At 41.8% G+C, this 24,696-nt stretch overlaps 3 protein-coding genes across 4 annotated transcripts; 2 read left to right on the top strand and 1 right to left on the bottom strand.

The window, feature by feature from the left end:
- The first annotated feature begins 7 nt into the window (after positions 1-7).
- Positions 8-6,665, top strand: LOC115398672 (selenocysteine insertion sequence-binding protein 2-like). Of its 2 annotated transcripts, none has more exons than XM_030105569.1 (18): positions 8-164; positions 450-583; positions 655-793; positions 901-967; positions 1,642-1,856; positions 1,967-2,045; positions 2,129-2,223; positions 2,739-2,879; positions 2,962-3,048; positions 4,010-4,111; positions 4,194-4,326; positions 4,576-4,742; positions 4,836-4,968; positions 5,080-5,257; positions 5,335-5,555; positions 5,815-5,969; positions 6,223-6,409; positions 6,512-6,665. In XM_030105569.1, exons 1-18 carry the CDS (start codon positions 156-158, stop codon positions 6,637-6,639), a joined length of 2,370 nt encoding a protein of 789 aa, XP_029961429.1. In that variant the 5' UTR covers positions 8-155; the 3' UTR covers positions 6,640-6,665. The 2 variants fall into 2 exon arrangements, with proteins under 2 accessions (XP_029961429.1, XP_029961431.1); XM_030105571.1 differs by having other exon boundaries at positions 658-793.
- A 5,941-nt stretch (positions 6,666-12,606) lies between these two features.
- Positions 12,607-16,644, top strand: LOC115398743 (zinc finger protein 70-like). Its single transcript, XM_030105671.1, has 2 exons — positions 12,607-12,870; positions 15,096-16,644. The coding sequence occupies exons 1-2, from the start codon at positions 12,678-12,680 to the stop codon at positions 16,031-16,033; spliced, it is 1,131 nt and encodes a 376-aa protein (XP_029961531.1). The 5' UTR covers positions 12,607-12,677; the 3' UTR covers positions 16,034-16,644.
- Positions 16,645-16,780: 136 nt separating this feature from the next.
- LOC115398742 (major facilitator superfamily domain-containing protein 10-like) lies at positions 16,781-23,209 on the bottom strand. The gene is made up of 14 exons (XM_030105670.1): positions 23,131-23,209; positions 22,035-22,116; positions 21,652-21,836; positions 20,514-20,610; positions 20,322-20,425; positions 20,075-20,233; positions 19,745-19,936; positions 19,538-19,640; positions 19,307-19,418; positions 19,096-19,204; positions 18,916-19,006; positions 17,517-17,564; positions 17,338-17,427; positions 16,781-17,251 (listed from the first exon to the last, which is right to left on the bottom strand). Exons 3-14 carry the CDS (start codon positions 21,802-21,804, stop codon positions 17,148-17,150), a joined length of 1,362 nt encoding a protein of 453 aa, XP_029961530.1. The 5' UTR covers positions 21,805-21,836; positions 22,035-22,116; positions 23,131-23,209; the 3' UTR covers positions 16,781-17,147.
- Between the last annotated feature and the right edge of the window lie 1,487 nt (positions 23,210-24,696).

Consider the following 24,696-nt stretch of genomic DNA (forward strand, 5'->3'; position numbering starts at 1 on the left):
ATTATGCTAGTTGCTAATGCTAATGCTATAAAACAGGTCTGGTAGCTTGCCCAGTCGTCACAATGTCCGCGTAGAGAAAAGCAACAGAACTGTCACTACACGTGGAAATTCAGGTGAACATGCGGGAATGTGACAGCTTATAGGAGAAGCCGACAATGGACAAGGTAAAACCGACAAAAAGAAACACTACGACTGTCTTTAAAACGCTAGCTCAACACTAGCATGCTACCTGGAGCTCACGCATGTACCTAACTTCTGATCAAATTATTTACTCGAGGCAACAATAAAAGTAAAAAGTACTCGAGTCTACTCAAATAAAGTTGATGAACTGTCATATAGATCATGTTAAAAGTGTGGGGCCAAATGTAGCACTTAATCAAAGCACAGTCAGCAACGTGTACCTGGGGTCTGAGGTACACTGTTCATGAAAAATGTATTTTCTTTCCCAGGAGAGTAAACGGTCACCTGCCTTAGACCGTACAAACCAGAGGAGGCAGAAGAATGGGCCCACTGAGCCTCACACACCATCTTCAACCAACCTGGTGTTGCCAAATCCACATGTGTCCCAGCAGGCTCTCAGAGGGTACGGACATAACAAAAGTGATCATTTTCTTCTTGTATTATGTTATTTATCTGCTAATTATTTGATTGAAGGAGTGGCTCAAGCCCAAAGCTCCAGGGATCCAGAGGTTTTGCGTCCAGGGGTCGTGGTTACAGCAATAGCCTACCTGTCAGTGGCACCAGTGAAAGTCTCCTGCAGAGAGACAGATCTACAGGGGACCCACAGGGAAAGGTTTGTGTTATTTCTGCCACTAGACAGCTCATAGTTTTTATTTATGAAGTATAAACAATACAATATGAAATATACATTGTTTTAATCTGTTTAATGATTTTTTTTAGAACACAAAGAGGAATGATTCTCAAGGAAGAACCACAGGAAGAAACTCAGTGGATTCACAGAGAAAAGGTGACTTCTCTTATTCTCTAATACAGGGGGGGGGGGGGGGGGGGGGGGGGGGGAGATAAGGGCTATGGGCCATGGGCCTAAACCTGCCCACAGGAGACTTCAATCTGGCCTGCCAAACCGCCAAGCAAATTATCAAAATTTAAAAAAAAATGTTGACATATATAAAATTTAAGTAGAGGACACAACACGGAGATCGAAACTGAGATATCAGTGATGTTGACATGAAAGTTAAGCAAACTAGTATTATCCTCAAACTCATGCTGTCAGGGTGAGTTTGTAAAAAAATGCAACAGCAATAGGACAAGTTTTTTTGGCATTAGACTGTATTTTGGACCAGAAGGCATCATTTAAATTGGTTTAATGCTGAGATTGTGTTGTTTGATAGTAATTGTTCAGTTTTTCTAAACTATAGACATTTTTTTCACGTATACTCTCAGCTACAGCAAAGAAAAGCTTTGACGTTTAAATTCAAATGTTTTTATGGCACTTTATTTCCAGTCCTCTCAAGATGAAACTGGGATTTATGTAAACGCTGAGCTAAAATATGTTTGACCCCCTCTAATCTATCGGATCATTTTTACTGAAGATACCATATTCACAGACTCTTCTTATCAGTTAGTTTAGGCATCTCGGTTATATGTGATTGTTTGAAATGTTGCGTCTTTAACTCGCAGGTTTCAGAGGCGCCAGGTCAGCCCCAAGCTCTGCAGGGAAGCCAAAATCAGCACAGACTCTCTCAGCCCTGTTTGAGGTGAAAATGGCTGATTTCCCGGAGTTATCAGGCGTTTCATCGAGCAAAACAGCCCCTCCTGTTTCCCAGACGGACTGCTGGGGTCCAAGTCCACCATCCACAGACCCCAAAACTCCTCAACTGGCATCTTCCTGGAAGGTAAATTGAGGGAACCATGAAATGTGATGATTTGGAAAAGTATAAAAGTATATTGCCGAGCGAGCTTCTTCCTCTCAATACGGATGATGCTGTGATTTTACAAAAACTAGTCTCACGGGAGAGGATCTTTTCCTGAACCCCAACAAAGTGCCACAGATGTTCAGTCCGATGCCTCTGTTGTCCCTCCAGGTAAGACGACACGTTTATTCGCTGAGTCATTGCAGGCAGTCTTGGTACTGTATCACATGCTGAGCATATGTTTTGTTTTTCAGCTCAGCCTGTGGTCGCGTCCTGGGCTAACATCGCATCGCAACCCCCAAAGAAACCTGTTCTTAAAGACAAGACAATCAGCAACAACCACATGGAGGTATGATGATATTACACTTGGAGCGTTGACAGCTGGGAGGCATATTGCAAATGTATAGTTGCAGTCATAACAGCATATAAATCTTGCAAAAGACTGAACTGCAATGAATTTCCCATGTGCTATATATTCTTTTTCTGCATATTGAAAGTGACACAATTTTAAATATGAAACAAAATTTACTTCAAGGAAACAAGGGCTGTTATCTGGGGAGCAATCTCAAGGTAAACAGACATCATGTGCCAAAGTGTATTTAACTGAAGAATAAACCTTTTCACGTCTCACATGTGCAGCTAATATCGTTCAGCCCTGCAAGAAAACCTTCATTGTCCATCTGCTTTCTCCCAAACCCTGAACTAGTTTAGTTATTTTATTGTCAGTCTATCCTTACATTCATTTATTTTCTGGACCTTCCAGTTTTACTCGAAACAGGAAGGTACATCTAAACCTGTTGCAGCTTTACTAGAAAATGGCTGTGGGTGACTTTTCAATGTTTTTTTATGTTTGCATCATTTCAGTTGGAGGATGTGTCTGAACAGCAGGAGGAAGGGTCTGCCAGGAAGAAAAAGAGGAAGAAAAAGAAGGGTAAAGGCACAACGGAGGATGTTATAGTCCAGGCAGAAGAACCACGAATGCCTCAAGAGCCTCCAAAGTTTGAGGTAACAAATCCTGTTTACTGTGCATCTCCATCAGCTCAGCGTCTTAATGAATGAATGTCTGAATTCTGTTGGATCTTTCAAGGATGAAGAAGAGTTCCCTGGCTTGGCTCCTGCTTCAGTCCGAGCTGACAGGCTGCTCCTCAGCAGCAGTGTAAAGCTATGCAATGAGGTATTGTTAGTATTGTTATTGTTGGTGTACTGCATCGTTAAAATGATTCCCAAGCATCTTCTAGAGATCAATAATCTTTGGCGAATGTAGGTTCGATCACATCCTTCCTTCTCGTCATGCTATATCAAACATATTCCACAACTTGAGATCAGGTGTGTGTTGTCTCCACAGCATCATCACTCTTTAGAAGCTCTCTGCACTTCTCTATATCCAGTAAACCTCTCACGCAGGCATCTCAACCTACTGCTTGCACTGTCATCTTATTGGGAGACCACTTTATTGAGTGCAAAAAAGTGTGCATTTGTTTCTGAAAATCGGTTCTTTCATTTCAAATAATAGCACAATTAAAAAAAATAAAGGTAAATAGTCACTGCACATATTTCCCTCACACCTAAGTACAGCATTTAAGTTTATGTATATGTTAAACTGAATGCTTTGCACCATTCAGTGGAAGCTGATTCATCTTATATGATGACAGCAAAGGAATTAATTCAAAGAACTAGGAAACTTAAAACTAAGAAATCGATACTCTGTTGTGGGAAGACATTTCACAGCATTTAAACTCACATCTAACATGAAATTGAGATGCTTTTGCATATTTTTTATCCATGTTTTATATTTTTCTTCTGCTGCTGCATAATTTTGCACATGTTGATCTTTTGTTTAAAGACTTCAATCATATTAGTCGTTCAATAAATTGTTTTCCTAATTGTGAAGAGAAAAAATAACTTAATAAACCAGCTTTGAATAAATTGCTTTTGCTCAAACTGTTGATATGAAGTTGCGGCCAGGAAATGGCTCAAGTTCTCAGTGTTTGAGGCTCACTGTTTTAATGACTTCCGTGTGCAGTATATGGAGACAGTCTGAGGCCTCCCTGGCGGTGTTAATGTGGTGGATACATGTGGACGTCTAATGAAATGAAGTTGTCATATTTATGTGACGATCCTGTTGCATTTTCAAGGGAAACCAAAGAGAAGGAGACCAGCACCCCTCCAGGGACCAGAACACTGAGAAACCCCCGACAGCAAAGAGTCAGTCAACAGAAACCACCAAGAAAGGGCAGGTTTGTGGTTTTCGTTATTGTACACAAGGCTGAATTGATGCCAGTTAATTTATTGTCTTCATCTTGGTCGCTCGACTTTCAGAAAGCTGAAAAGGTCTCTGGGAAGAAAAGCAAAGTGCCTGTCCAGCTCGACATTGGAAACATGCTGGCTGCCCTGGAAAAGAAGCAACAGTCTCAGAAAGCCAAACAGGATGCCAAACCGCTCATCCTCTCAGGTGAGTTAGTATGTTCTTAATGGTGCAACTTTATGAAACTTGTCGGAGAGCTCCCTGTTACGTCGGGTTTTTAATTCAATCGTAAAAGTGTCTTGTCCCCCTCGGTAAAATGTTTGAGTTGCACGGATGATTTCTTAGCAACTGGGGCTTCTACAAAAAGAATGATGAGAAATGTACGCCCTCAGTCTTTCTCCAGAAAAATGCTAAACAAGGTATTGAAGGCATGATTAACTCCTTTCCTCTGTGTAGTTGGCGGAGGACTTCCAGTTGTTCAGAAACAACAGTCAGGCCTGAAGAAGCCTCCCTGGCAGCAGGATAAGATCGCTCATAATCCCCTGGACTCCACCAGCCCTCTGGTAAAGAAAGGCAAGCAGAGAGAGGTGCCCAAAGCCAAGAAACCCACTCCTCTCAAGAGGGCAAGTCCACTCAGCCTCTCGCCTCGTCAAAGTGAAACTTAAAGGAATCTCCTGCTTTTGTTCTCACCGTTTTCAATCCTTTCTCACCTTTAGGTTATTTTGAAAGAGAGAGAGGAGCGAAAACAGAGGCGTCTGCTGGAGGAGAGAGGACTGCTGCCTGAAGAGGAGTCCAGACCTCTCCATGATGCCACAGAGGAAGAAGAGCAGTGTGACACGAACGACACCGGTAGGAGCAGAAATATCACCCAATGAAGTCACTCTCATTACAGAGCGATCAAGACCTCCAAGCAGAAGAAAGATATTTTAACCTTAACGGTTTTTCTTCCTCAAACCTCAGATGAGGTGGACGGCCCTCGGGAGGAGTTGGACGATGAGACGGACTTGAACGACACGAGTCAGATCGCAGAAGACGGTGATGAAGAGACTGGAATAGAAGAGAGCGAGCAGCAGCAAGTCACCTCAGCCGAGTCCCACACAGCACACACACCTAAGATCCACAGCAGAAAGTTTAGAGAGTGAGTACACACACACACATGCGCACGCACGCCTTGAAACGTGAGAATCACTGTTGGTATTTCTGCTCCGACTGCAGCTACTGCAGCCAGATGCTGAGCAAGGACGTGGACGAGTGTGTGAGCACCCTGCTGAAGGAGCTGGTCCGCTTCCAGGACCGCTTGTACCAGAAGGATCCCATGAAGGCCCGCATGAAGAGACGCATCGTGATGGGCCTCCGGGAAGTCCTCAAGCACCTCAAACTCAGGAAAGTCAAGTGCGTCATCATCTCGCCCAACTGTGAACGCATCCAGGCCAAAGGTACTGAGAGAACCCGTTCTATGAAGATACCAGCTTTATTTTAGAGAAGTTTGAATTTAAAGGTTATTATGGCGCCGTTGTACTGGCCTGGCCCTCTCGAAATGAAACTGGGATGTACGATGATGATTAATATTAGATCATTATTTGTGTCATTTTTCTGCATCTACAAAGAAACATATCCTCTTGCATCATAGTGGCAGATAAATAAAAGCCCTCATGTTTGGCCCTGCATTTGTTTGGACTGTGTGTTTTTTGGCAGGCGGTCTGGACGAGGCTCTGCACACCATCATCGACACGTGTCGAGAGCAGGACGTGCCCTTCGTCTTCGCTCTGTCCAGGAAGGCTCTGGGCCGCTGTGTCAACAAGGCCGTGCCCGTCAGCCTGGTGGGCATCTTCAACTACGACGGCGCTCAGGTGGAGAGAGAGAGACCCCCACACACACACACACACACACACACACACACACACACACACACACACACACACACACACACACACACACTGCCTTCTTGTTTGAGCTGGCGAAAGTGAGCCGCTGTGAGAGGATAGGACGAGGATCGAACTGCCAACAATATGAAAATTAGAGAAAATGATCACTGGCTTTTTTCCGAGCATTTTGAAGCGGAGTAACCCTTTCATTGCAGTTAATCAGTTGATTCCTCGGCAGGACTTCTACCACAAGATGATCGAGCTGTCGTCCGAGGCCAGGAGAGCCTACGAGCTGATGGTGTCGGGCCTGGAGCCGAGCGGCCAGGCGGAGACGGAGCAGGAAGCGAACGCTGACGAGCAGCAGATCAACACCGAGGAGCTGAAGCCTGATCAGGACTGCACACTGCCAGAGGAACCAGAGTACAGTGAGTTACTGAATAAACTCTTCCAGTCAAATCAGCATGATGTTGAGGATTTTTTTTCTTCCTGTAACCTGTGCGCTAATGATCGTTTTGTTTCTCTCTCAGTAAAAGTTTGGAAGAAAATGCTGGAGAAGAGCTGCAGCCATGCGATCCTGACCTTCGAGGAGCAGCTGAGCTCCCTGCACTTCAACAGTGAATGTACTGAAAACAGTGAGGAAGACGAGAGGAGTTGACAGTGGTGAAGCCTTCTGTGCCTTAAAAAAAACTAACAAAAACAAAAACAAACAGTTTGTGCTGATTGATCACCAGCATAGAGTCAAGAGAAATGGATGGCATGCAGAGAAAGGAGCCGTGAGGCTGCTGCTAGTGGTCAAACCACCCAGAAAATTCAGTGATTTAAGTTAATCACACTCACTTCAAATGATGTAAGAGAACGAATGAACTTAAATGGTTTTTCATTCAGCCCATAGTCAAGTCATCATTTATAGGTTTTTTTCTTGTCTTAAATTCAGTGATTTCATCCAGTTCAATATGAATATGTTGGAATAAATAAGGAACATCTTAACAGATAATCGATATTGGGTAGACGATAATGATTAGTTGCAGAGATATTGTGTCTGCCTGAAGGAGTCAGTGAAGATGAGATGGCTTTTTCCTTTCTGGAACATGCGTCAATGTAGTTTTTGTTGAAAATGTTTAAATGTTTACCTTAAATCTATCAGAACTGGAGTCTGTGGAGATTAATCCACAAGACACGCATCCTAAAAACCACTTTATCTGACTTAGTGTCGCATGGTGCTAGACATGGACCCAGTTAACTATGTGAAAACATTATTCCCCTTTTCAGATCACCAGACCTTTACAGAATGGATAAGAACAAAAGACCACACAGAGAACAATTTGAACAAACACACAAACCACTACTCCATGAAACTTACTGGCTCAAATATGGACATGAACAGAAATGCTCCATGGTCACCCTTTGACAGTGGTTGCCGTTTAACAGAAAAAAACTTTTTTTGCTAGAAAAAGCAGTCTGCCTAGAAAATTGTGCTGACATTCGTGTAATAGATTTGATTTTGTGGGATGATGGAATCTTTTTAGTTTTTGAACTACTCGGATATTTCAAAAATACAATTCCTTTTTATTGTTTCACAATGAAAGAAATTGGTTGACATAGTTTAGGTAGGTCACCTCTTCACAAAGGGTGATTCAGGCTCACAGATTTGTCACATTGCGAATCATATTGTGTTTGGATTCTTGTAGTCTTAAATACTTTAAACACCAAACCCAGCCGTAGTTAAATGTTAATCTTGAATGTTTGACTGAAGATGACTTGTTGCCAGTTTCCCTTAAAACCTCTTCTTGGAAGCCCCTCTTTTAAAAACACTGAACGTGACGAAACACACCAGTAATTTGACACCAGACTTACTTAACAGCTACACCTGAAGCTAAACCAAAATGTCAAACTGATCTGAACTAAACCTTTACAGAAGCAAATGTTAATCTCGTTACTTCATTAGGAAATAAAAGGCTTCAGTTGTGGGAGTCACAATTGCACTGTGTTGAGAAAATGCTGCTAAATTTAATGTTTTCTTTAGCTTTAAAAAAAAATCACATCAAAACAGAAGAGTTGACAGGTGCAAGGTGACAATCACACATTTAAGCCTGTTTTACTCATAGTAATAATAGAAACACTTGAGGAAAGAGCTGTGATTGTCTAATGTGGTTTAAAATACTTCTAAAACCCAAGAACAATTAAATTCTCACCGATAACCTATTGTTGGATTTCTATGTTTATGTTTCAAACAATGCGAAGATGTCATTTAACGTCTTGACAAAATGCGTTGGATAGTGGTTGATATAAAGTAGGAAGATTTAATATGTGATGTTTTCATTTGTTCAGGAAACAGAATAAATATGTTTTGCTGCTGACATGGGGACTTTATTGGAATACAGGTGTTGATATTTAACATGCAAAATAATTAAAACAATCCTTTTGCTTTTCAGGTACATTAGCTCATTTTTATTGGGTGAATGGAAATGTGTATTTTGTCATCACCTGCCATCTTGCCAACTCATTCCTTTATTTCCACTCATTATTACTAAGCTAAGTTCAACTAACCAGCTCTGATTATTCCTTCAGTTTCTCAACTACGTGGTTCAGTAATGTCTGTGGTACTTGGAGACCAAACTGTGAAATATGTGTGGGAATAAAGAATGTATCGTCCCAGAGAGAGTGGAAATATAATGAGATTGTAAAAGATATATATTTTTAGGAACCATCTCTTTTGTAAAGCCTTGATCATGGATGTTCTGTGTAAAGTAAATTCACTACAACAATATAGGAACAAAAAGAATGAGAGAGCACAATAAGCTTAACAACCAAGGACATGTTCAAATAAAGATAACAAAAATGTTGTGGTTTTGTCATTTCTGTGTACAATGAATCCAATTATTTAAACCATGGATTTTAGAAAGTGTGATGCCCCAGCCTCACACTGTACAACCAACACCAGACGATGAAGATCCAATGTTGTCTGGCTGGAAGTTGAATTGTTCATTTTGATTTATTTTATTTAAAACTATTTAACGTTTTTTTTAAAGCTTTCCTCCCTTTATTTTGTTGCGGTAGATAACCAAGCAAACAGAAGGGGGCGCTAGCACGCAGGTGTCAGAGCAGTCTTTCATGTTCAGCTCCACCCACAGTTGCCTGCAGCAGAGAACAGAACCAGCAGGAGGAGGAGAATGTATCAAGGACCAACCTCCTGTGCTCTTTACTGGAGAGCCTGCATTTAGTGTTGGACCTACTTTATCATGACAAATGTCTGCTTTGAAAAAGGTCTTAAAAGGTTGTCCTCTCTTATCTGGAATAACAAACGACCCAGGTTGCATCTTTCTCTACTTTACCTACCTTATGACAGAGGAGGGCTCCGGCTGCCTAACATGAAGCTGTACTATTATGCACCTCAATTATGTGCTGCTACTTCTTATTTTTCTCCTATTGAGATTCCATCTTGGATACAAACTGAAAGCAGTGCATCAGAACTGTCGTCAAAATCCTATATATACTCAGATGAAATAAAAAAAACTGCTGAAAAATACAAGCAATCCATTTGTTAAAAGTACTTTAACAGTATGGCACCAGGCACATGTAACTTTATATTAGGGGTCTGGGCTCTCAGCTCTGTCACCTATTTGGGGTAATTGTACATTTAAACCAGAATGTGCATATATGGGTTTTAAGATCCGGATGAATAGGGGTCTATGTAAAATTGGTGACCGATACAATGTTGGAGTGCTCATGTCTTTTGAGCAGTTGACAAACAAGTATAATTTACCCAAAAAACACTTTTTTGAATATCTTCAAATCAGAAGTTTTACTATTGATCACTTAAAATCCACTTCAGAACCTTCATTGTCCACCATAGAGAATATAGCGGTTAACCAACATCAAAGTAGAGGCTTGCTTTCCAAATTTTACAACATTTTGCTTGAAGCCTCAAAGGAGAACAGTCTTTCATATCTACAAGCGTGGAGAGCTGATATGAAAACAAATATTTCTGTGGAGGAGCGGAACAGCTCTTGTTTATTTGCCCAAAAGCAAACCATTAACACAAGATTTAGATTAGTGCAATATAAATGGTTATTCAGAACATATATCACACCGGTTAAACTCCCCTAATATTCCTGATGATTGTGTTAAGTGTGGTACGGAAAAAGGAAACACTCTATCATTGTATATGGCAACGTGAAAAACTGCAATTATTTTGGAAGCAACTTATTACTGTCACATCTGATTTAATTGAGTTTAAAATGCCCTTCAATGATAAACTATGTATTCTGCATGTTTTCCCTGATACATTTAAATGTAAAAAGAATGTAAGAAAGCTTGTTAACGTTTGTCTTGTGCAAGCAAAATATTTGATTGCTTTGAATTGGAAGAACACTGAGGGACCTGGGGTGAATCAGTGGATTAAACTTATGACCAGCAACTTGGCCCTGGAGAAGCTGACCTACATGGCCAAAGGAAAATCAGAGGACTTTAAGGATATCTGGATGCCCTTTTTACGTCTTGTCAAGGACTTTAAATTATAGAAATAGATGAGTGAATATGGGGGTTTTGTTTTAGGGTGGGGGGTGGGTTTTATATATTTTCTATTTTGTAATTTTGTATTTTAATTTTTTTCTTTATCGTTTGTTTTTTGGCTAAAATGGAAAAAAAATCACAATAAACAAATCTTTGGAAAAAAAAAAAGGTTGTCCTCTCTCCATCTCTCCCTCTCTCTTACAAACACACTTTAATCATGCTCACTTTACTCTTACCTTGAGATCACTTAGTATTAGGGCTGGGCAATGTATTGATTCTCATTTTGTTTGCAGTTGTATCACCTGTAGTTCTTTTCACTGTGTTTAGAGACTGAAGGACACCTGTCAGTCCTTAAGTCTCGATCTTAAACCCATGAGTGCCTCTTAGGGCGGTTCATGAGGCTTCACTTGGCCATAGTCATTGGCTGTTATCAATACTTCCAGTAAAGCGAATGATACAGGTGAATAATATTCTTTTTAACAAAAAGGACTACTTAATTTGGGATTATTGATTAATTCCATTGGTAATTTGAAAAAAACAAAACAAAACAATAGTGCAGACCCTGCTAGGAGTGTGTTGTAAAATCAACAAAACACTGTACTGTTTACTATATAACATCATAACAACATAAGATATAGACAAGACATATACACTGGAGTTTCATTTAGAAGAGTGTGTGTTGAGTGTTTGGTCCTGTTGGGCTCCAGGACACTGTATGGTGTGCGTGTGTGTAGGGGGCACAGCTGAAAAGCGTAGCTTCTGTGCCTCTGCTGGAGTCTTCATCTGGCTCAAACAACTTTGTTTCTGATCATCAAACGATGTTTATTTGTTTGATAGCCTCCTGTACGTCCACTTGCCTTATATTGCTGTTCAATATGCTGGTTGGTGATTTTGATCTGGCTTGTATTTGCAAGAATAAAGATATGTTTCACCGAGGTGTTTTATGTGTTCTTTTTTTCTGCACCAAAATTACTAGAGCACTCAACAGAGTAATTTGATCTCAAGCAGTGCTTGGTACGGTTTAAAAAATGAGTGAAGGGACATTACAATGTAACAATCAGCTTATTTTGCTTGCCCAAAACTGATTCATGCCACTGGTATTGTACATAAATGGATATTTTGCCCCAAAATGACTTAATATAACACAGCAGAGTCAGATTCACAACATTTGAACACAACCAGTACTTTTTACTACCGGGAACACTGTTATTTCCAGGCTACTGGCATCACATCACTGATTAAATAAATCATTTTGCTAAACTTTAGAGAATATTTACATTTCAGAAGTGGTTCATCAGGTCCTGTCTCCTCCGTCCAGCCCTCAGTGGAGCCTCTGGACTTATAATGTCATATATTACTTGTTCAAATGGTATGAAGTACCTATTACTGTCTAATTTTCCTGTAATTGTGCTGCCAGAATTCATTAGACATTGTAATAAAAGCAATTGTGACTTGACTTTGCAATAAAATCCTTTTTTTCCAAAAAAGTAGTCCACAAGCTCAGTACTGCTGGACCTAATACATTTCATAATACTTGCACAAGTACTATGAAGTACTATTGCTGTGAACTTTTTCTCTGATTTGTATCCAAAGTCAGAGTAATAAAACGAAGAGCTATTTTGCAAGGAACAATGGCTTAAAATTTCTGTTTCTTTGTGTTAGTACTGGTAGAGACAGATACCAAAACACTGGTAGCTGTGACTAAAGATGACTGCAGAGTACTGGCCAGGGGTAGAAATGCATTCACATTCCACACTTGGCAGATATTTGTAAAAAAAAAATTTGAAAATCATGTAGAATTTTCCTTCCACTTCACAATTTTGCAGCACGTTATGTTGGTCTATCACATAAAATGCATTTGTATTTGTGGATGTCATCATGTGGCAAAATGTGGAAAAGTTCAATACTTTTTCAGACCACTGTAGGCTTTTGAATTTTATGTCCATAATTAGCAGAATTTGAAAAAAGACAGAAATATATTAGCCCGTGTGTAATTAATAAACCTTCGGAAGAAATATTTGAAAAAAGGATCGATCGATTCTGAGTGTTTAGAAACGGAATCAAATGGGGGAGCTCAAGTTGTCAGTCGGATCATTTAACGTGTGGCACACAGCAGGGCGAAGAGACGTCTCGCGTAGCGGTGAAAAAAATTGCCGACAGAAGCTTGAAGTCACACCAAATATGTCTTCAGTTCAGGGTTTTAGAAATTTTATAAGTGACCGCTTGAGCGCAGCCGCGGAGGAAATCTTCCGAGTGTTTGAGAAGACTGTCGTCCACTACGAAGAGGAGATCAGCCGTCAGCGCAGACTGCTGGACGGAGCGCAGAAAGCACAAAAACACACTTCTGAGACACAAGTAATCCCAGCCGAGACAGGTTTGTTCAACATTCAGTCCATCTGTGGAAAACCAACACAAAAATCACCCATTCTGTCTTCGTGTTTTACCACCTGATGGCAGCAAAGATGAACAAACCCTGCACGAGTGGAAAAAAGCGAGATTTGGCGTTAAAACACAAACAGTGAAAGACTGAAAGAATAATCTTTAGTCTTCCAACCGCCGGCTGAAGCAGATACATGAAAGATGCAAACGATAACAGTACCCAGAGACTGCTTCAAATATTAATAGTTTTATTGTGATGGTGCGTTCACGTTGCTGGGAATTTCGATTGTTTCCTATGTGGAGAAGTTCCTGGGAGAGCTCACGTGACAGTTCGGAAATGCTGATATTAATATTCGTATAAATAAATCTAATATTAAATATCAATTTAAACAGGCACATAAATAATAAAATGCTTGGTCATTATGTATGCACGTTCGATAGACGATGCCATGTTTCTTTTTAAGCTTGAAAATATTCAATAAATGCTCAGAAAAGAAAAATCACAGCTCAGAACATTCATCCATCCATCCCAACTCATTATGGAAGGTCACACCAGTCCATCACATAAAAAAAAGAAACCAAGACACAGTCATACCACATTTGTATCCAAAGTTAACCTCGTAATGTGTCTGAACTGTGGGAGGAAACCAGAGTATCTGCACTGAAAGGGCCCAGGGGCATCCTAACCAAGCATTTTCAGTAGTTTCACAACAATTAGAAGGAATGCTGGAAGAACTGATTTAGATCAGCTTGATGGTCACAACGTCTGGGTTGAACAAAGCATTTGCATTAGATTTAGTAATGTGGAGTACTTAGTTGTTCTTCTGGTTTACAGTTATCCTCAAGTAGCAGCTTTGCCTGTGCTGGAGATCCTAATGTGGTCCCTTGATTGGTGGAGCTGTACAATAAGTAGGTTGCCAGGAAGGTTACCAGGTAATCCTCTGTTCAAACACTTTGGTCCACCTGGTACAAACCACTCGTGGTGATAACAGAGGTCGGTTTTATTTCCACTGCTTACTTCCTGTTTTGTGTTTATCTTATTTGAGCTGAGAATTGACTATTTATGTCAGATGTACAGTATGAACTCACTGATGTTTGATTTGTGGGCCAAATGCAAAGCAAAGTGATCAAATTAAGAAAAAGGAGAAGCACGGGTGTCGACTTTCACTCAGAGAAAAATCTCACTCGGTTACAAAATAAGGAAGGAAATGTCAATAACGCCTGACTGTTGAGGCCGAATTCAACATAGAAGAGGACGTCCTTTTGTGTGTGTGTGTGTGTGTGTGTGTGTGTGTGGTGTACACATCATGTTGTAGACGTCTTTGTGTCCTTTATGGCTTTAAACTGATTTTCCTGAGGGTAAAATAAAACTACAGATGACTTTAAAACATGGTTTTATTGTCATTATTGAGTAAAAACATCACAGATGATGGAGCAGTGAGTTAAGTTAGTGTCTGTCAAACAATAAGTGCTCCATTGGTGGTTTATAGCGTCGTCTTCTGCGCTTTCCAGCTCTTTGGAGCCTTTTTGAGAAATTTCTGATCATGTTTGAACATTATCTCAGATGCATTGTGGGAACAGAGCGGACTTCACATCAGTTTAACCTCTGTTATCTACAACGTGGTACAGGTTACTAATCATCACTTTCTGGGACTTTGAATAGTAGTACAGCTACTTAACTGACATAAAAGTAATTACCAGATAAAGGCAAAGTATCTCTCTCAGTTTGACTCCTCTTAATCTGCACCAGCGGTGTAATTATGGTTCTGTTGTGATACTGCTGCTGAGCTGTGGGTCAGTCTGATGACTGGTTCACTCTTTGCTGACATTACAGCGGTTGGTGGGAGGAAGATGCTCTATAATTTGGACATCAGCAGCACTCAGAAGGGACTGGAGGCTGCAACATGCACAACATAAAACCACAATGGATCATGTTCCTATGCACCATGTATACATATAGAGCAAAATCAAGATGACAGAATTTGAGAGAAAAGTTTGAGTCTTTGTAATGAATTCACAAAAAATGCAGTTAATTAAATGTGAATTGATTGATAACCTGAGTAATTTTGCATCATTTTGCACAAAAATTAATTGGAAACAGTTTTTTTTTTTTTGTGGCAGCCAAAGCTTTCTGCACAATAAAAGCATAAATAATGAGTTCACTGAAACTCTCGTATTTATTTCTGTGGTGCTAACGTGCCATTCACTGTTTTCTTCCAGCCATAACAGAGCAAGCTGTCTTTGAGGAGGAAGAGGAGGAGGGGGGTGGAGAGGAAGATGAGGAGGCGACTCCACAGCAGCTGTCTGACCAGGAGAGGAGTTCCAGTGTGGAACCGGAGGAACACATTAAAGAGGAAGAGGAGGATCTGTGCATCTCACCGCAGGGGGAGCAGTCTGTGAGGAAGGAGGGCGATTGCTTCATGCTGACCTTCACCTACGACGAACACAGCGGAGATGAAGCTGCCACTCCCGTTTCACAGCCAAACCCCAACGACTCTGCTGTAACCGAGACCCAGACTCAGAGAGGAGGCCCGTTCGCAGAGTTTGAGGTTCCCTCCAGTGATCTCTCCGGTCAAATGTCAATAAAATGTCCAATTTGTGGGAAAGGCTTTAGGTTCAAGTCCAGATTGTTCCGACACCTGAGAATCCACACAGACCTGAAGGAGTACTCCTGCAACATCTGTGACAAAAGCTTCACTCAGAAATCGGCGCTGAACGTCCACAAGAGAACACACACAGGCGAGAAGCCGTACACCTGCAAAGTGTGCGGGAACAGCTTCACGGACACGTCCATCCTGAACCGGCACATGAAGAGGCACACGGGCGACAAGCCCTACCAGTGCAGCCTCTGCGGCAAGAGCTTCTACGAGCTGTGCGGCCTGAACAACCACACCAGGATCCACACCGGCGAGAGGCCGTACTCCTGCAAGATCTGCGGGAAGGACTACCGGTACCGCGGCGACCTGTCCGTCCACATGAGGAGACACGCCAGCAAGAAGCCCTTCGAGTGCGTCGTCTGCGGGAAGGGCTTCTACGTGGCGGCCTGCTTGGCCAGGCACGTGGTGTCGCATGCCGCCGCCTTGCCTGCAGCGGCGGCGGGCGCGGCCTTAGAAACGCAAGAGCCTGCGGAGGGAGAGAGCTCACAGCTGTTCTGTTGAACAGGCTCAAGTTCGTTATTCATGAAACTGTTTCACTGCGACGTCCTTTGAGTCAATCATTTCAAAGCAACGGGAGGTCAGGGTCATGGGAATGACTTTTCCCAGCATAATGTCCTTTAAAAGGAAGATACTTATGTGGAGAGTAAAGCTATATTTTATAAAAAGAAGCACTTTTGAAGTGAATTTAGACTAATTCCTTGTCTAGTGTTTCCAGCTTGTCCTCTCTCACTTTCAAAACTCCTGGTCTACAATAACCACCGCCAGTTAATCATTACTCTCTGAAAAATTGTTACACTCTTGAAAAGTTGTATAACATACATGCATGCTTCCTTTAACCGTTCAATGCTTTGTGAGACGAGTGGATTACAGGCTCTGATTTTAAGTTGAGTTTTATTGTGTTTTAAAGTTAATAATTACACAAAGGAAATGGTACATTACTGAAAGAAAGATACTAAAGACTTCCGTCAGTGTGAATTTTCCAGCGTATCAATGAGAAAATGCAGGTTCCTGATCTGGTTTGTGTGAATCCGATTCAGAGTTGTTTTTCGTGTATTCCACATTTGCAGACATTTGCTTAACCGAGACTGTAATTTTTGTACAGCTGTATTTCAGAGCTCGACCATTAAAATGTTTTTCAACATTTAAACTTCCTTGATGTTTCAAAGCTTTTTGTCCAACTTTGTATTTAGCAGCAGCATCAAACATCCTAAAGTACAGTACTGAGAGAGGGAATCTTTGACACTCGAGCCATTTTTGTCCCATTTATTAAATACTTTAGGTGAGATAAATATCTCTACAGACAATATGTTTCAAAGTGAGCGACAATATAAAATACTATGTTAAAAAATACAAAATCAGTGTTATTGATAAAATACGACAATATCAAGTTATAAATCCAAGACCCCTCAGACTGGCCCAATCCCATGGAGTTTTCCAGGCTTTACCGGCCCGCATGTGCACGTCAACAACATTCATTCTTATTGCTTCAAGGTACGTTTTTGGCCGACAGCGCAGACAGTAAGTGTCTCCCCGTTATTACTGAATGGGACTCAGTGCCAACTTTCCCAGAAGATGTAAACATTAAAAACATTCATTTTAAAAGTCTCTGCGGCGCTCAGTCGACCTTGAGCGGCCTGGCCTTGCTCAGCAGAGCCAGAGGTACAACGAAGGCGGCCGAGGTGACGAGGAAGCAGGCCTGAGCTCCGACGATCCAGTAAACTGCAGCGGAAACACATCAAGTAAAATACCACGGAACTGAATTGATTCAAAAGTTGAAAGTGATCTTCAAATCAGAGCTTTCTCACCAGAGGACGACACAACAGGTCCCAGAGCTCTGGCCAGGGCGCCCAAACTCCGCAGGATCCCCATCACAGTGCCTTTCTGACTGGCTGAGCCTGGAAGAGCAGCCAGTCACTACAGTGAGCGCGGTACGTTGTAATAAAGAGTGGCATCAGTGAGGCTCAAAAGCCAAAAGCAGGCTCACCGTGGTCAGAGACCAGCGTGGACAGACAGGGAACCACCACTGCAGCCGCTGTGGAAACAAGTGATGTGATCAGTCCTTCCTGCTCAGCACAGATCAGAGGCTCCATCAAGTTTTGTTTTTTTTTTTTTTTTAAGATCAGTGCGTTGACTGCAGAGGACCGGGATTGCAAAGCACAGCTTCAGCTGCCGATACGCCTCATGTTTTGGGTACATTTGAAATTGCCTCGCATCCTGATGAAAACCAACCATGTTTCATGTGCTACTGATCAGCAGGGTTTTACTGTGGGTTACAAAACTATTGATACACCTGGTACTTTTCCACTTTTTGCCAGGCTACAACCACAAATGTAAATGTATTTTATTGCGACTTTATGTGATCGACCAACACAATGAGCCACGTAGTTGTGGAGTGGAAGGAAAATTATTTTACAAATAAAGCATTCATCTTCTATCTAACAGGTTTTCCTCCAAGACAGTGTTTGGCTCTATTCATCTCCAAATCAAATCATTCCTGTTCCCGTCATCCTGCACAACCACAAAAATAAAGTTGAATGGAGGAGAATATACATGTGGTCCATCGTTTTAGCTGCTGTTCACCATTGTTTTGATCCAGTTTTTACGCTGTGTTGTTGCAGTGGAATTTCTGACACTGTCAGAATTATCTCGGTCTGTCTGTGGTTGGCATGATGGAACAAAACTCATTGTACGCTAAGAGAACTCGGAGTGTAAGCCACAACAGGTGATAGTCTCACGATTGCTCATGTTTAGTCTGGGACGGGCCAAAATCACTCGGTGCTTACTGCCTCAAAGCACGAAGAGCTGTGGCTGTGAATAAAACCAACCCAGGCGCAGGGAGAACATGCAAACTCCAGACTCAAAGTACCTTCCTGTAAAGAGTCATGCTGCCCTGAGTTGAAATAGTGATACAGGCATTATTTCCTTCCATGTTGCTATCAGACCTTATTTTTTTCTTCTTCTTTTTCTTTTAAATCCAGTAAAAACTCGACTGGCAGTATAAACTGTTTTACCCTCACTCTGTTAGAGAATTGGGTCGACGATGTGAGAAAGTTGCAGTTCCTTCAGGCTCAGGAAACACTGAATCAGAACATTTCTGTTTCAGTTCAAGTTGAAAATATGAATACAACGATTTTTACTTCGCTTTATATTTTTTGTACTCAGGTTCTGCATATCAAAGCATTATTTTTATTCATGTTTCAAATCTGCATTTTCCCCCTGTGGGACAAATAAAGAACTTTCAAATCTATATTTCAAACCTTTTTCCACTTTAATTGGATCTGATTTCCAGGTGTGTGCTTTGGCCTGCTTGGTTCGAGTCAGGATTTTATCGCTGGTCTGGTTGCTACATTCCAGACAGCTGTGAGCATGATACTGTGACTCACCAAAGGAGTAGAGCGCCAAGCCGACGTACAGCATCGTGACGTTCATGGCCAATCCAATCAGAATGAACGCCGGGATCAGTGTGAGTATCGCCTGAAAAACGGAAAAGTTACACTGAGATCGTTCATTGATCCATCCCTCCATATCTTGGATTATCTTAAATCCATCCACGATGCTCGTACCACACGAACAGCCCTGATGTGGTGCCCCGGTTTGATCCTGCGAGCATATCCTCCCTGGATCAGAGCCATGATGACACCGATGAAGAAAAACATCTTCCCTTGCTGCATGCTGTCGTGAGATTTAAAAGAAAACAAAGGAAAGGTTGTTTCAGTTCCTCTTTTCTCACTACATCTGATAAATGGCCTTACAGCTTTATCTTTGACTTCCCACCTCGTGAAGTGGAACCGCTGGTGAGTCAGAAAGCTCAGTGTGAACTCCAAACCGGAGAACAGGAAGAGGTAGGAGAAGTAAACCAGGCCCAACACGCGGAGCCTCTGCATTCCTGCAAAAGCGGCACAGATTCCTTTCAGCGTGCCAAGGTTCAATCATGCTTGATAAACGGGTCAAAAGGCGGAATATGCCTCAGAGCGGCAGGAAAAATCCCTTACGTCCAACACTTACGTTCTTCAGAAGGAGGCTCCTCCGTCCGGGTTACGGCTGAGAAATGGAACAGAGCTACAGGGCTGAGGAGATCCCAGGAATCCCCGCAGCCTGAAGACGAGGCCTAGGATGAAACATGAAGAATGTTCATGCTGTGGGTGCGACTGGCTGATGCAGGCGATTACAGGAGGCCTGGAATAGACACCCTGACCACCTCCACAAACTGACCTTTACGTCTTTGGTTAGTGTCTCTGGCAGCACGAGCCAAATGAAGAGCAGGTCGGCGGCGCTGAAAGCCAAGGCCAGCACGGCCGGAGTGTGGTAGAAGACAGTCCCTGCTGTCTTGGAGCTGATGGCAAAGTAAGCTCCCAGCAGGGGTCCCACTGTGAAGCCTAAGGAGAAGGCCACGCCGATCATCGCCTACATGACCAGGAGCATTCACAAAAAGAGAGAAACAACTGTGAGAAACAGAGCCTCATTGTCTCTGATCCGTTCTGTCCGTGATGCTCCGGTGACTCTGATCCTGATCATAATGAGACCCGGGGTGCGTGTGCTTACCATTCCTCGGTTCCGTGCTTTTGGGCAAGGCAGGTCAGCCACGATGGCAGTGCAGAGGCTGACGTTGCCCTTACAAATGCCCCCAATTACCCGGAACAAGAGGAACATGCTGAAGCTCCGGGAAACAGCCCAGACTGCGTAGGAGGACATCAAGCCCAACTGAAAAATAAGGCGGCCATGAATGAGTCCATGAAGATCAGTCGGGATTAGGATTACTACTTTGTAAAACATTATCATTTTTTCTTACTGTGGTGAGAATGAGCAGAGGTCGTCGGCCATGACGGTCCGACAGAGCGCCCGTTACGGGCGATGACAGGAACTGGAGCAGAGAGAACAGCGACCCAATCAGACCTGCAACAGACAATCAACCAGTCCTGGGATCATCTCCTCCACGGAGCTCCGGTTCAGCTCTACAAGCGGTGAAATCAAGCCGACATACCTCCAAACAGAACGCTGTTGTACTTCTTCTCCAAAGGAATCCCTACCGCCTCTCTGAACCAGTCTACGACACTCTGCAGAGACCCGTACACGACATCCTGTACCACACAGAGAGCGCACCGTCACTTTAACAGCACCGGGAAGAGGCACGGCGGCAGGAGTCACTCTACAGACTCCGCGTCGTATTCGTTTCATCACTCGTGACTTGGTTAGGTTTAAACACAAAACTCTCTCTGTCTGAGACAACATTACAATCTACAAATCTAGGAGATCTAATTCAAGATCACTTCTTCAAAGTCAGCCAGAAAGATCACAAAGCACGTGATAAAATATCACCAGGTCACCTCTTTCTTTGACTGCTGACTCTGTTTAATCTGCAGGATGATAAGTGTAACCCTTTTAAAGTCCAGACTTGCTTGTACACACACAGTTTTTGTGCATGCATTTGCACAAACACTCATAAGCCTCAACACAGACACACAAATGTGATTACACACCAACACAATTTAATAACAAGGTACTTTTCACTCCATACTATGCCATATTTTTTTGTTTTTTAATGCTCAATCATATCAGAAATAAGAGAAACTTCTGCTTATTTTGTAATTTCGTTGCACTTGTAACTTGTTGCAATGACAAAATAGCATTCCATTTTGGACAGTAATCCTGATCTTGTACTTTAGAGTGAAAACCTGAGTGTCGGACTTTCACTAAGTAACAAAATTTGAACTAGAGGATGTCGGCTGTCGATCAAATCTGGAGCACACCCCTTCTGCTTTAGTGATTAATAAAATGTAACTGCAATACAGAGACACGATTATTGGGATAATTTCTTTTTTTTAATTAACTCATACATTTCAATCAAATCTTTTGTACTTTTTTAGTTTTCGTCAAGATGAAGTGATTTGTGAACCAGTTGTCATGTTGTTTAGCTATGACTCAAAATAGCATGTTGTTACAGAAGCATTAAAGGCATGATATCTCAAAATATAATGCATTAAAATTAATTTTTAAAATGTAACCTGATAAAACACTCTGCTGATCAGGTGGGATGTGTGGTTCCCAATAATCATTTATTGAGAATTGAGCTTCTCAGTGAATGAATAAGAAGTCCATAGACACAGGATAGACAGACTGACCCCAGATTGTGCATAATGGTCCAGAATCGAAGGCAGCAGCGGCAGAATGAGGGTGAATCCCAGCAGGTCGAGCAGCAGTGTGACGAACACGATGCGGATGACCTTCGATGAGAAGGAGCCTCCATCGTCTGCAGGCTTGTTTTCCGCTGACATTCCTCCGCCTGAGTGTAGCAACACTTCTGTTTCTGTTAGACACACAAAACACAGCTATGAGAGCAAATGACACTCTGAGTACTGTGCTTCAAATAGTTCCTAGTCGGCCTCACCTGATTTTCCTGAATTAGCTTCATTGTTTAAAGCAAGTATTGTTCAAAAAGTACCTTGTTTGACAACTTGTATTAGTTCACTTTATTAGACTTTGAAGTATGTTCATGCACTCTCACCTCACACCAAGAAGGTCTGATTGCATGTTCTCCCAGCATGTGTGTGTAGGTTTCCACCTGATTTCCTCCACCAGTCTGAAAACTAACATGCATGTGAGGTTAAGGAGTGACCCTAAATTACCCGGAGGTGTGAACGCGAGTGTGGTTGTCTGTCTCTGTGTTCTGGCCCAGTGATGGCCGCCCTGTCAGGGTGTTTCCTTCCTTTGCTCATAGTTAGCTGGGATTGGATTCCACACTCTGCTACCCTGAACAGAATTAAGCAGTATATGGACTAAGCTTATGATGGTTCAGTTTCATGCTCTTCAAAGATTTATAAAGAGGGATGCCTCAAAAAAATGCAGCTCACTGGTAAAAAAATGAAGAAAAAAATTATCTCAAGGCTCTGGGATTATTATTATTATATTATTATTATTATTATTGTTGTTGTTGTTGTTGTTGTTATGCATGCTTTGGCTGCAAACAGGACTCAAACCAGGGACTTTCTCAGTGTGAGGCAGGAGTGGCATCCTCAGATGGCACCTATGACAGATTGTTGAATGAAGACAAATCTCGGCCTCGTCTCAACAAATGTGTTTTTAAAGGTGTGTCCTCATGTTTGTAAAGCTTTCACTGAGCCAGCATTAAGCTCAAAGCAGACGCTTTAAAATGTGATAAAGTTTACTCGTGCAGGTTATCAAACTGTTCTTTGAAAATGTGTGGAACTTGCGAAACTTCCCTCGTTTTTAGAGTGAGAGGTGCGCTCATTCCAAAGGTAAATGTTAGTAAAGGGGAGTGTGTGCCAGTAAACGTGTTATCGAAACTTCCTACAGTCATAAGGGAGCAAGTGGAGAAGTGCGGCGTTCAGGGAAGAAGGAAATAATTCCGCTCCGTGCTCAGAGCGACACATCCTTCTCCCTATAGACTTCGCATTGTTACGGAATTAATCTATTTGTAATTAATTATTACTAAAACGACTCAAACTGAAGAAACGACGTGTCTTCCCTCTGAGTGGATGTCCCAGCTGAGTTTAACCTGACAGGTCACGCCGACCAGCAGCATCTTCTCTTTAAACGCGTTTTGTGGCGTGAACCGAAACAAGGGGAAGGATTTTACTCACTGTTTCCGCGGACAGCTGCTCTCACACCGAGGTCTGGATGGCTTCTACCTCCTCCTCCTCCTCCTCATCTGTCCATTATAGTGAGTCAACACACCAGGAAGCGGTGTCCTCTTACATTCGGATGACAACAGAGTGTCGTAACCAACGCACTTGAACATACCACGGTGCGTTCAGGTGCTGCTCGTATTTTTCTTACTTTATCTGATATTTCCATGAATCTCTGATTCTGTTTTTTTTTCTTTTCAATATATATATTTACAATATCACCAATAGAACATTCTAATTATTGAGGAGCACCACAACAGGTCTTTCATTCTCTCTACACACCATCCGTGAGAAGAATGCAATGTTTTGTATTGAATGCTGATTAAACTGGAGTGCGTGTGTGGGCAGAATCTTGACCCAATCTCATTAAGCAGTAACACTTCTGCCCAGTGTTGCTGTTGCTTGCAGTTTTTTTTAAATTCATTCGTAAAAGTTGTGGACTTTGCACATAAAGGAGACCTGCAGAAAGAGCTGACAGATCTTACTGTGGTCAGATATGCAGCAGTGAAAACTACCGACATCATTGCTTTATTTACTGTCAAAGTTTTACCATCAAAGCCATACTGGGGATTTGTGAACGCATGCATGTTGCAAGCTACTGAAATTCTGTCTTCTGACTAGAATCAGGCTTTTGTCCATATTAGTCTGAAGAGAAACACTGCAGCAGAGTGTCACAGGAGTGCAGATAGTTATGCAGATTTGGCAAACAACACACAAAATAAAGTCATTTCTGATCCTTTTTGCTGTGTAGTGTGTAGGCACGGTAAAAATTGAATCATGTTGAAATTGTACTTATTTCTCTTTCAAAGTGACTTATTGTTTTAGTTTTGAAAAAAGGCATAAAGGTGTTTAAGACTTCATAATCTACATGACCTCCTGGAAAAAAGTTATTTCTTAAGGTTAGTTTTTAACAGATCAAGTCCCAGTAAGGCCTAAATGAGCTGTAGGTGACCCTTGATCTAAAAAAAAAAATACCCAATCCTGTTTTTAATGTCATTTGTGCTCTACATGATCGTCTAATTATGACAGGCAGCCTGCTTTATGTTTACATTAAAACCTACAGTTCGATCTCACCAGGGTGCTTGTTTAAAGCAGCTTGTGAAGAAATGAAGCAGAATTCAAAACCAATATTTGCTGTTGTGTAATTTTCATATAATACACTATGTAACATAACAGTTTCCCAGTTTCAAACACGTGTTCCTTTCTTGTGATTCACACAGACCCCAAATCATCTGATGTGTTGTAATGAGTTACTCTCGAAAATAAAACACATCAAGAGCTTACTAAATTATTCCCAAAGCTGTTTAGACAAAATTAGTGACAAACTGTTGATGTCATGTAAATGATGGATGGGATGATCACATACATGGACATGGAGCACCCAATAATGTAATAATGCCTCACAACACTGTAAAAATGCAATACCTTTATGATACGCAAAATACACAAAAACCTTTAAAAAAAGCTATTTTTTCAAAGATATTCATTTTAGTCTTGGCTGTAGGCATGAATTTGAACAGA

The sequence above is a fragment of the Salarias fasciatus genome, chromosome 12 (assembly GCF_902148845.1).
Source record: "Salarias fasciatus chromosome 12, fSalaFa1.1, whole genome shotgun sequence".
Taxonomy (NCBI): domain Eukaryota; kingdom Metazoa; phylum Chordata; class Actinopteri; order Blenniiformes; family Blenniidae; genus Salarias; species Salarias fasciatus.

Coding starts and splice junctions, on each gene's coding strand:
- LOC115398672 (XM_030105569.1), top strand. Junction 794..900: donor CAGGGGACCCACAGGGAAAG/GTTTGTGTTATT, acceptor GATTTTTTTTAG/AACACAAAGAGGAATGATTC. Junction 4,327..4,575: donor CAAACCGCTCATCCTCTCAG/GTGAGTTAGTAT, acceptor TCCTCTGTGTAG/TTGGCGGAGGACTTCCAGTT.
- LOC115398743 (XM_030105671.1), top strand. CDS start 12,678: ATGTCTTCAGTTCAGGGTTTTAGAAATTTTATAAGTGACCGCTTGAGC. Junction 12,871..15,095: donor AGTAATCCCAGCCGAGACAG/GTTTGTTCAACA, acceptor GTTTTCTTCCAG/CCATAACAGAGCAAGCTGTC.
- LOC115398742 (XM_030105670.1), bottom strand. CDS start 21,804: ATGTCAGCGGAAAACAAGCCTGCAGACGATGGAGGCTCCTTCTCATCG. Junction 20,234..20,321: donor CTCTGCTCATTCTCACCACA/GTAAGAAAAAAT, acceptor CTTATTTTTCAG/TTGGGCTTGATGTCCTCCTA. Junction 19,419..19,537: donor GGAGCCTCCTTCTGAAGAAC/GTAAGTGTTGGA, acceptor CCGCTTTTGCAG/GAATGCAGAGGCTCCGCGTG.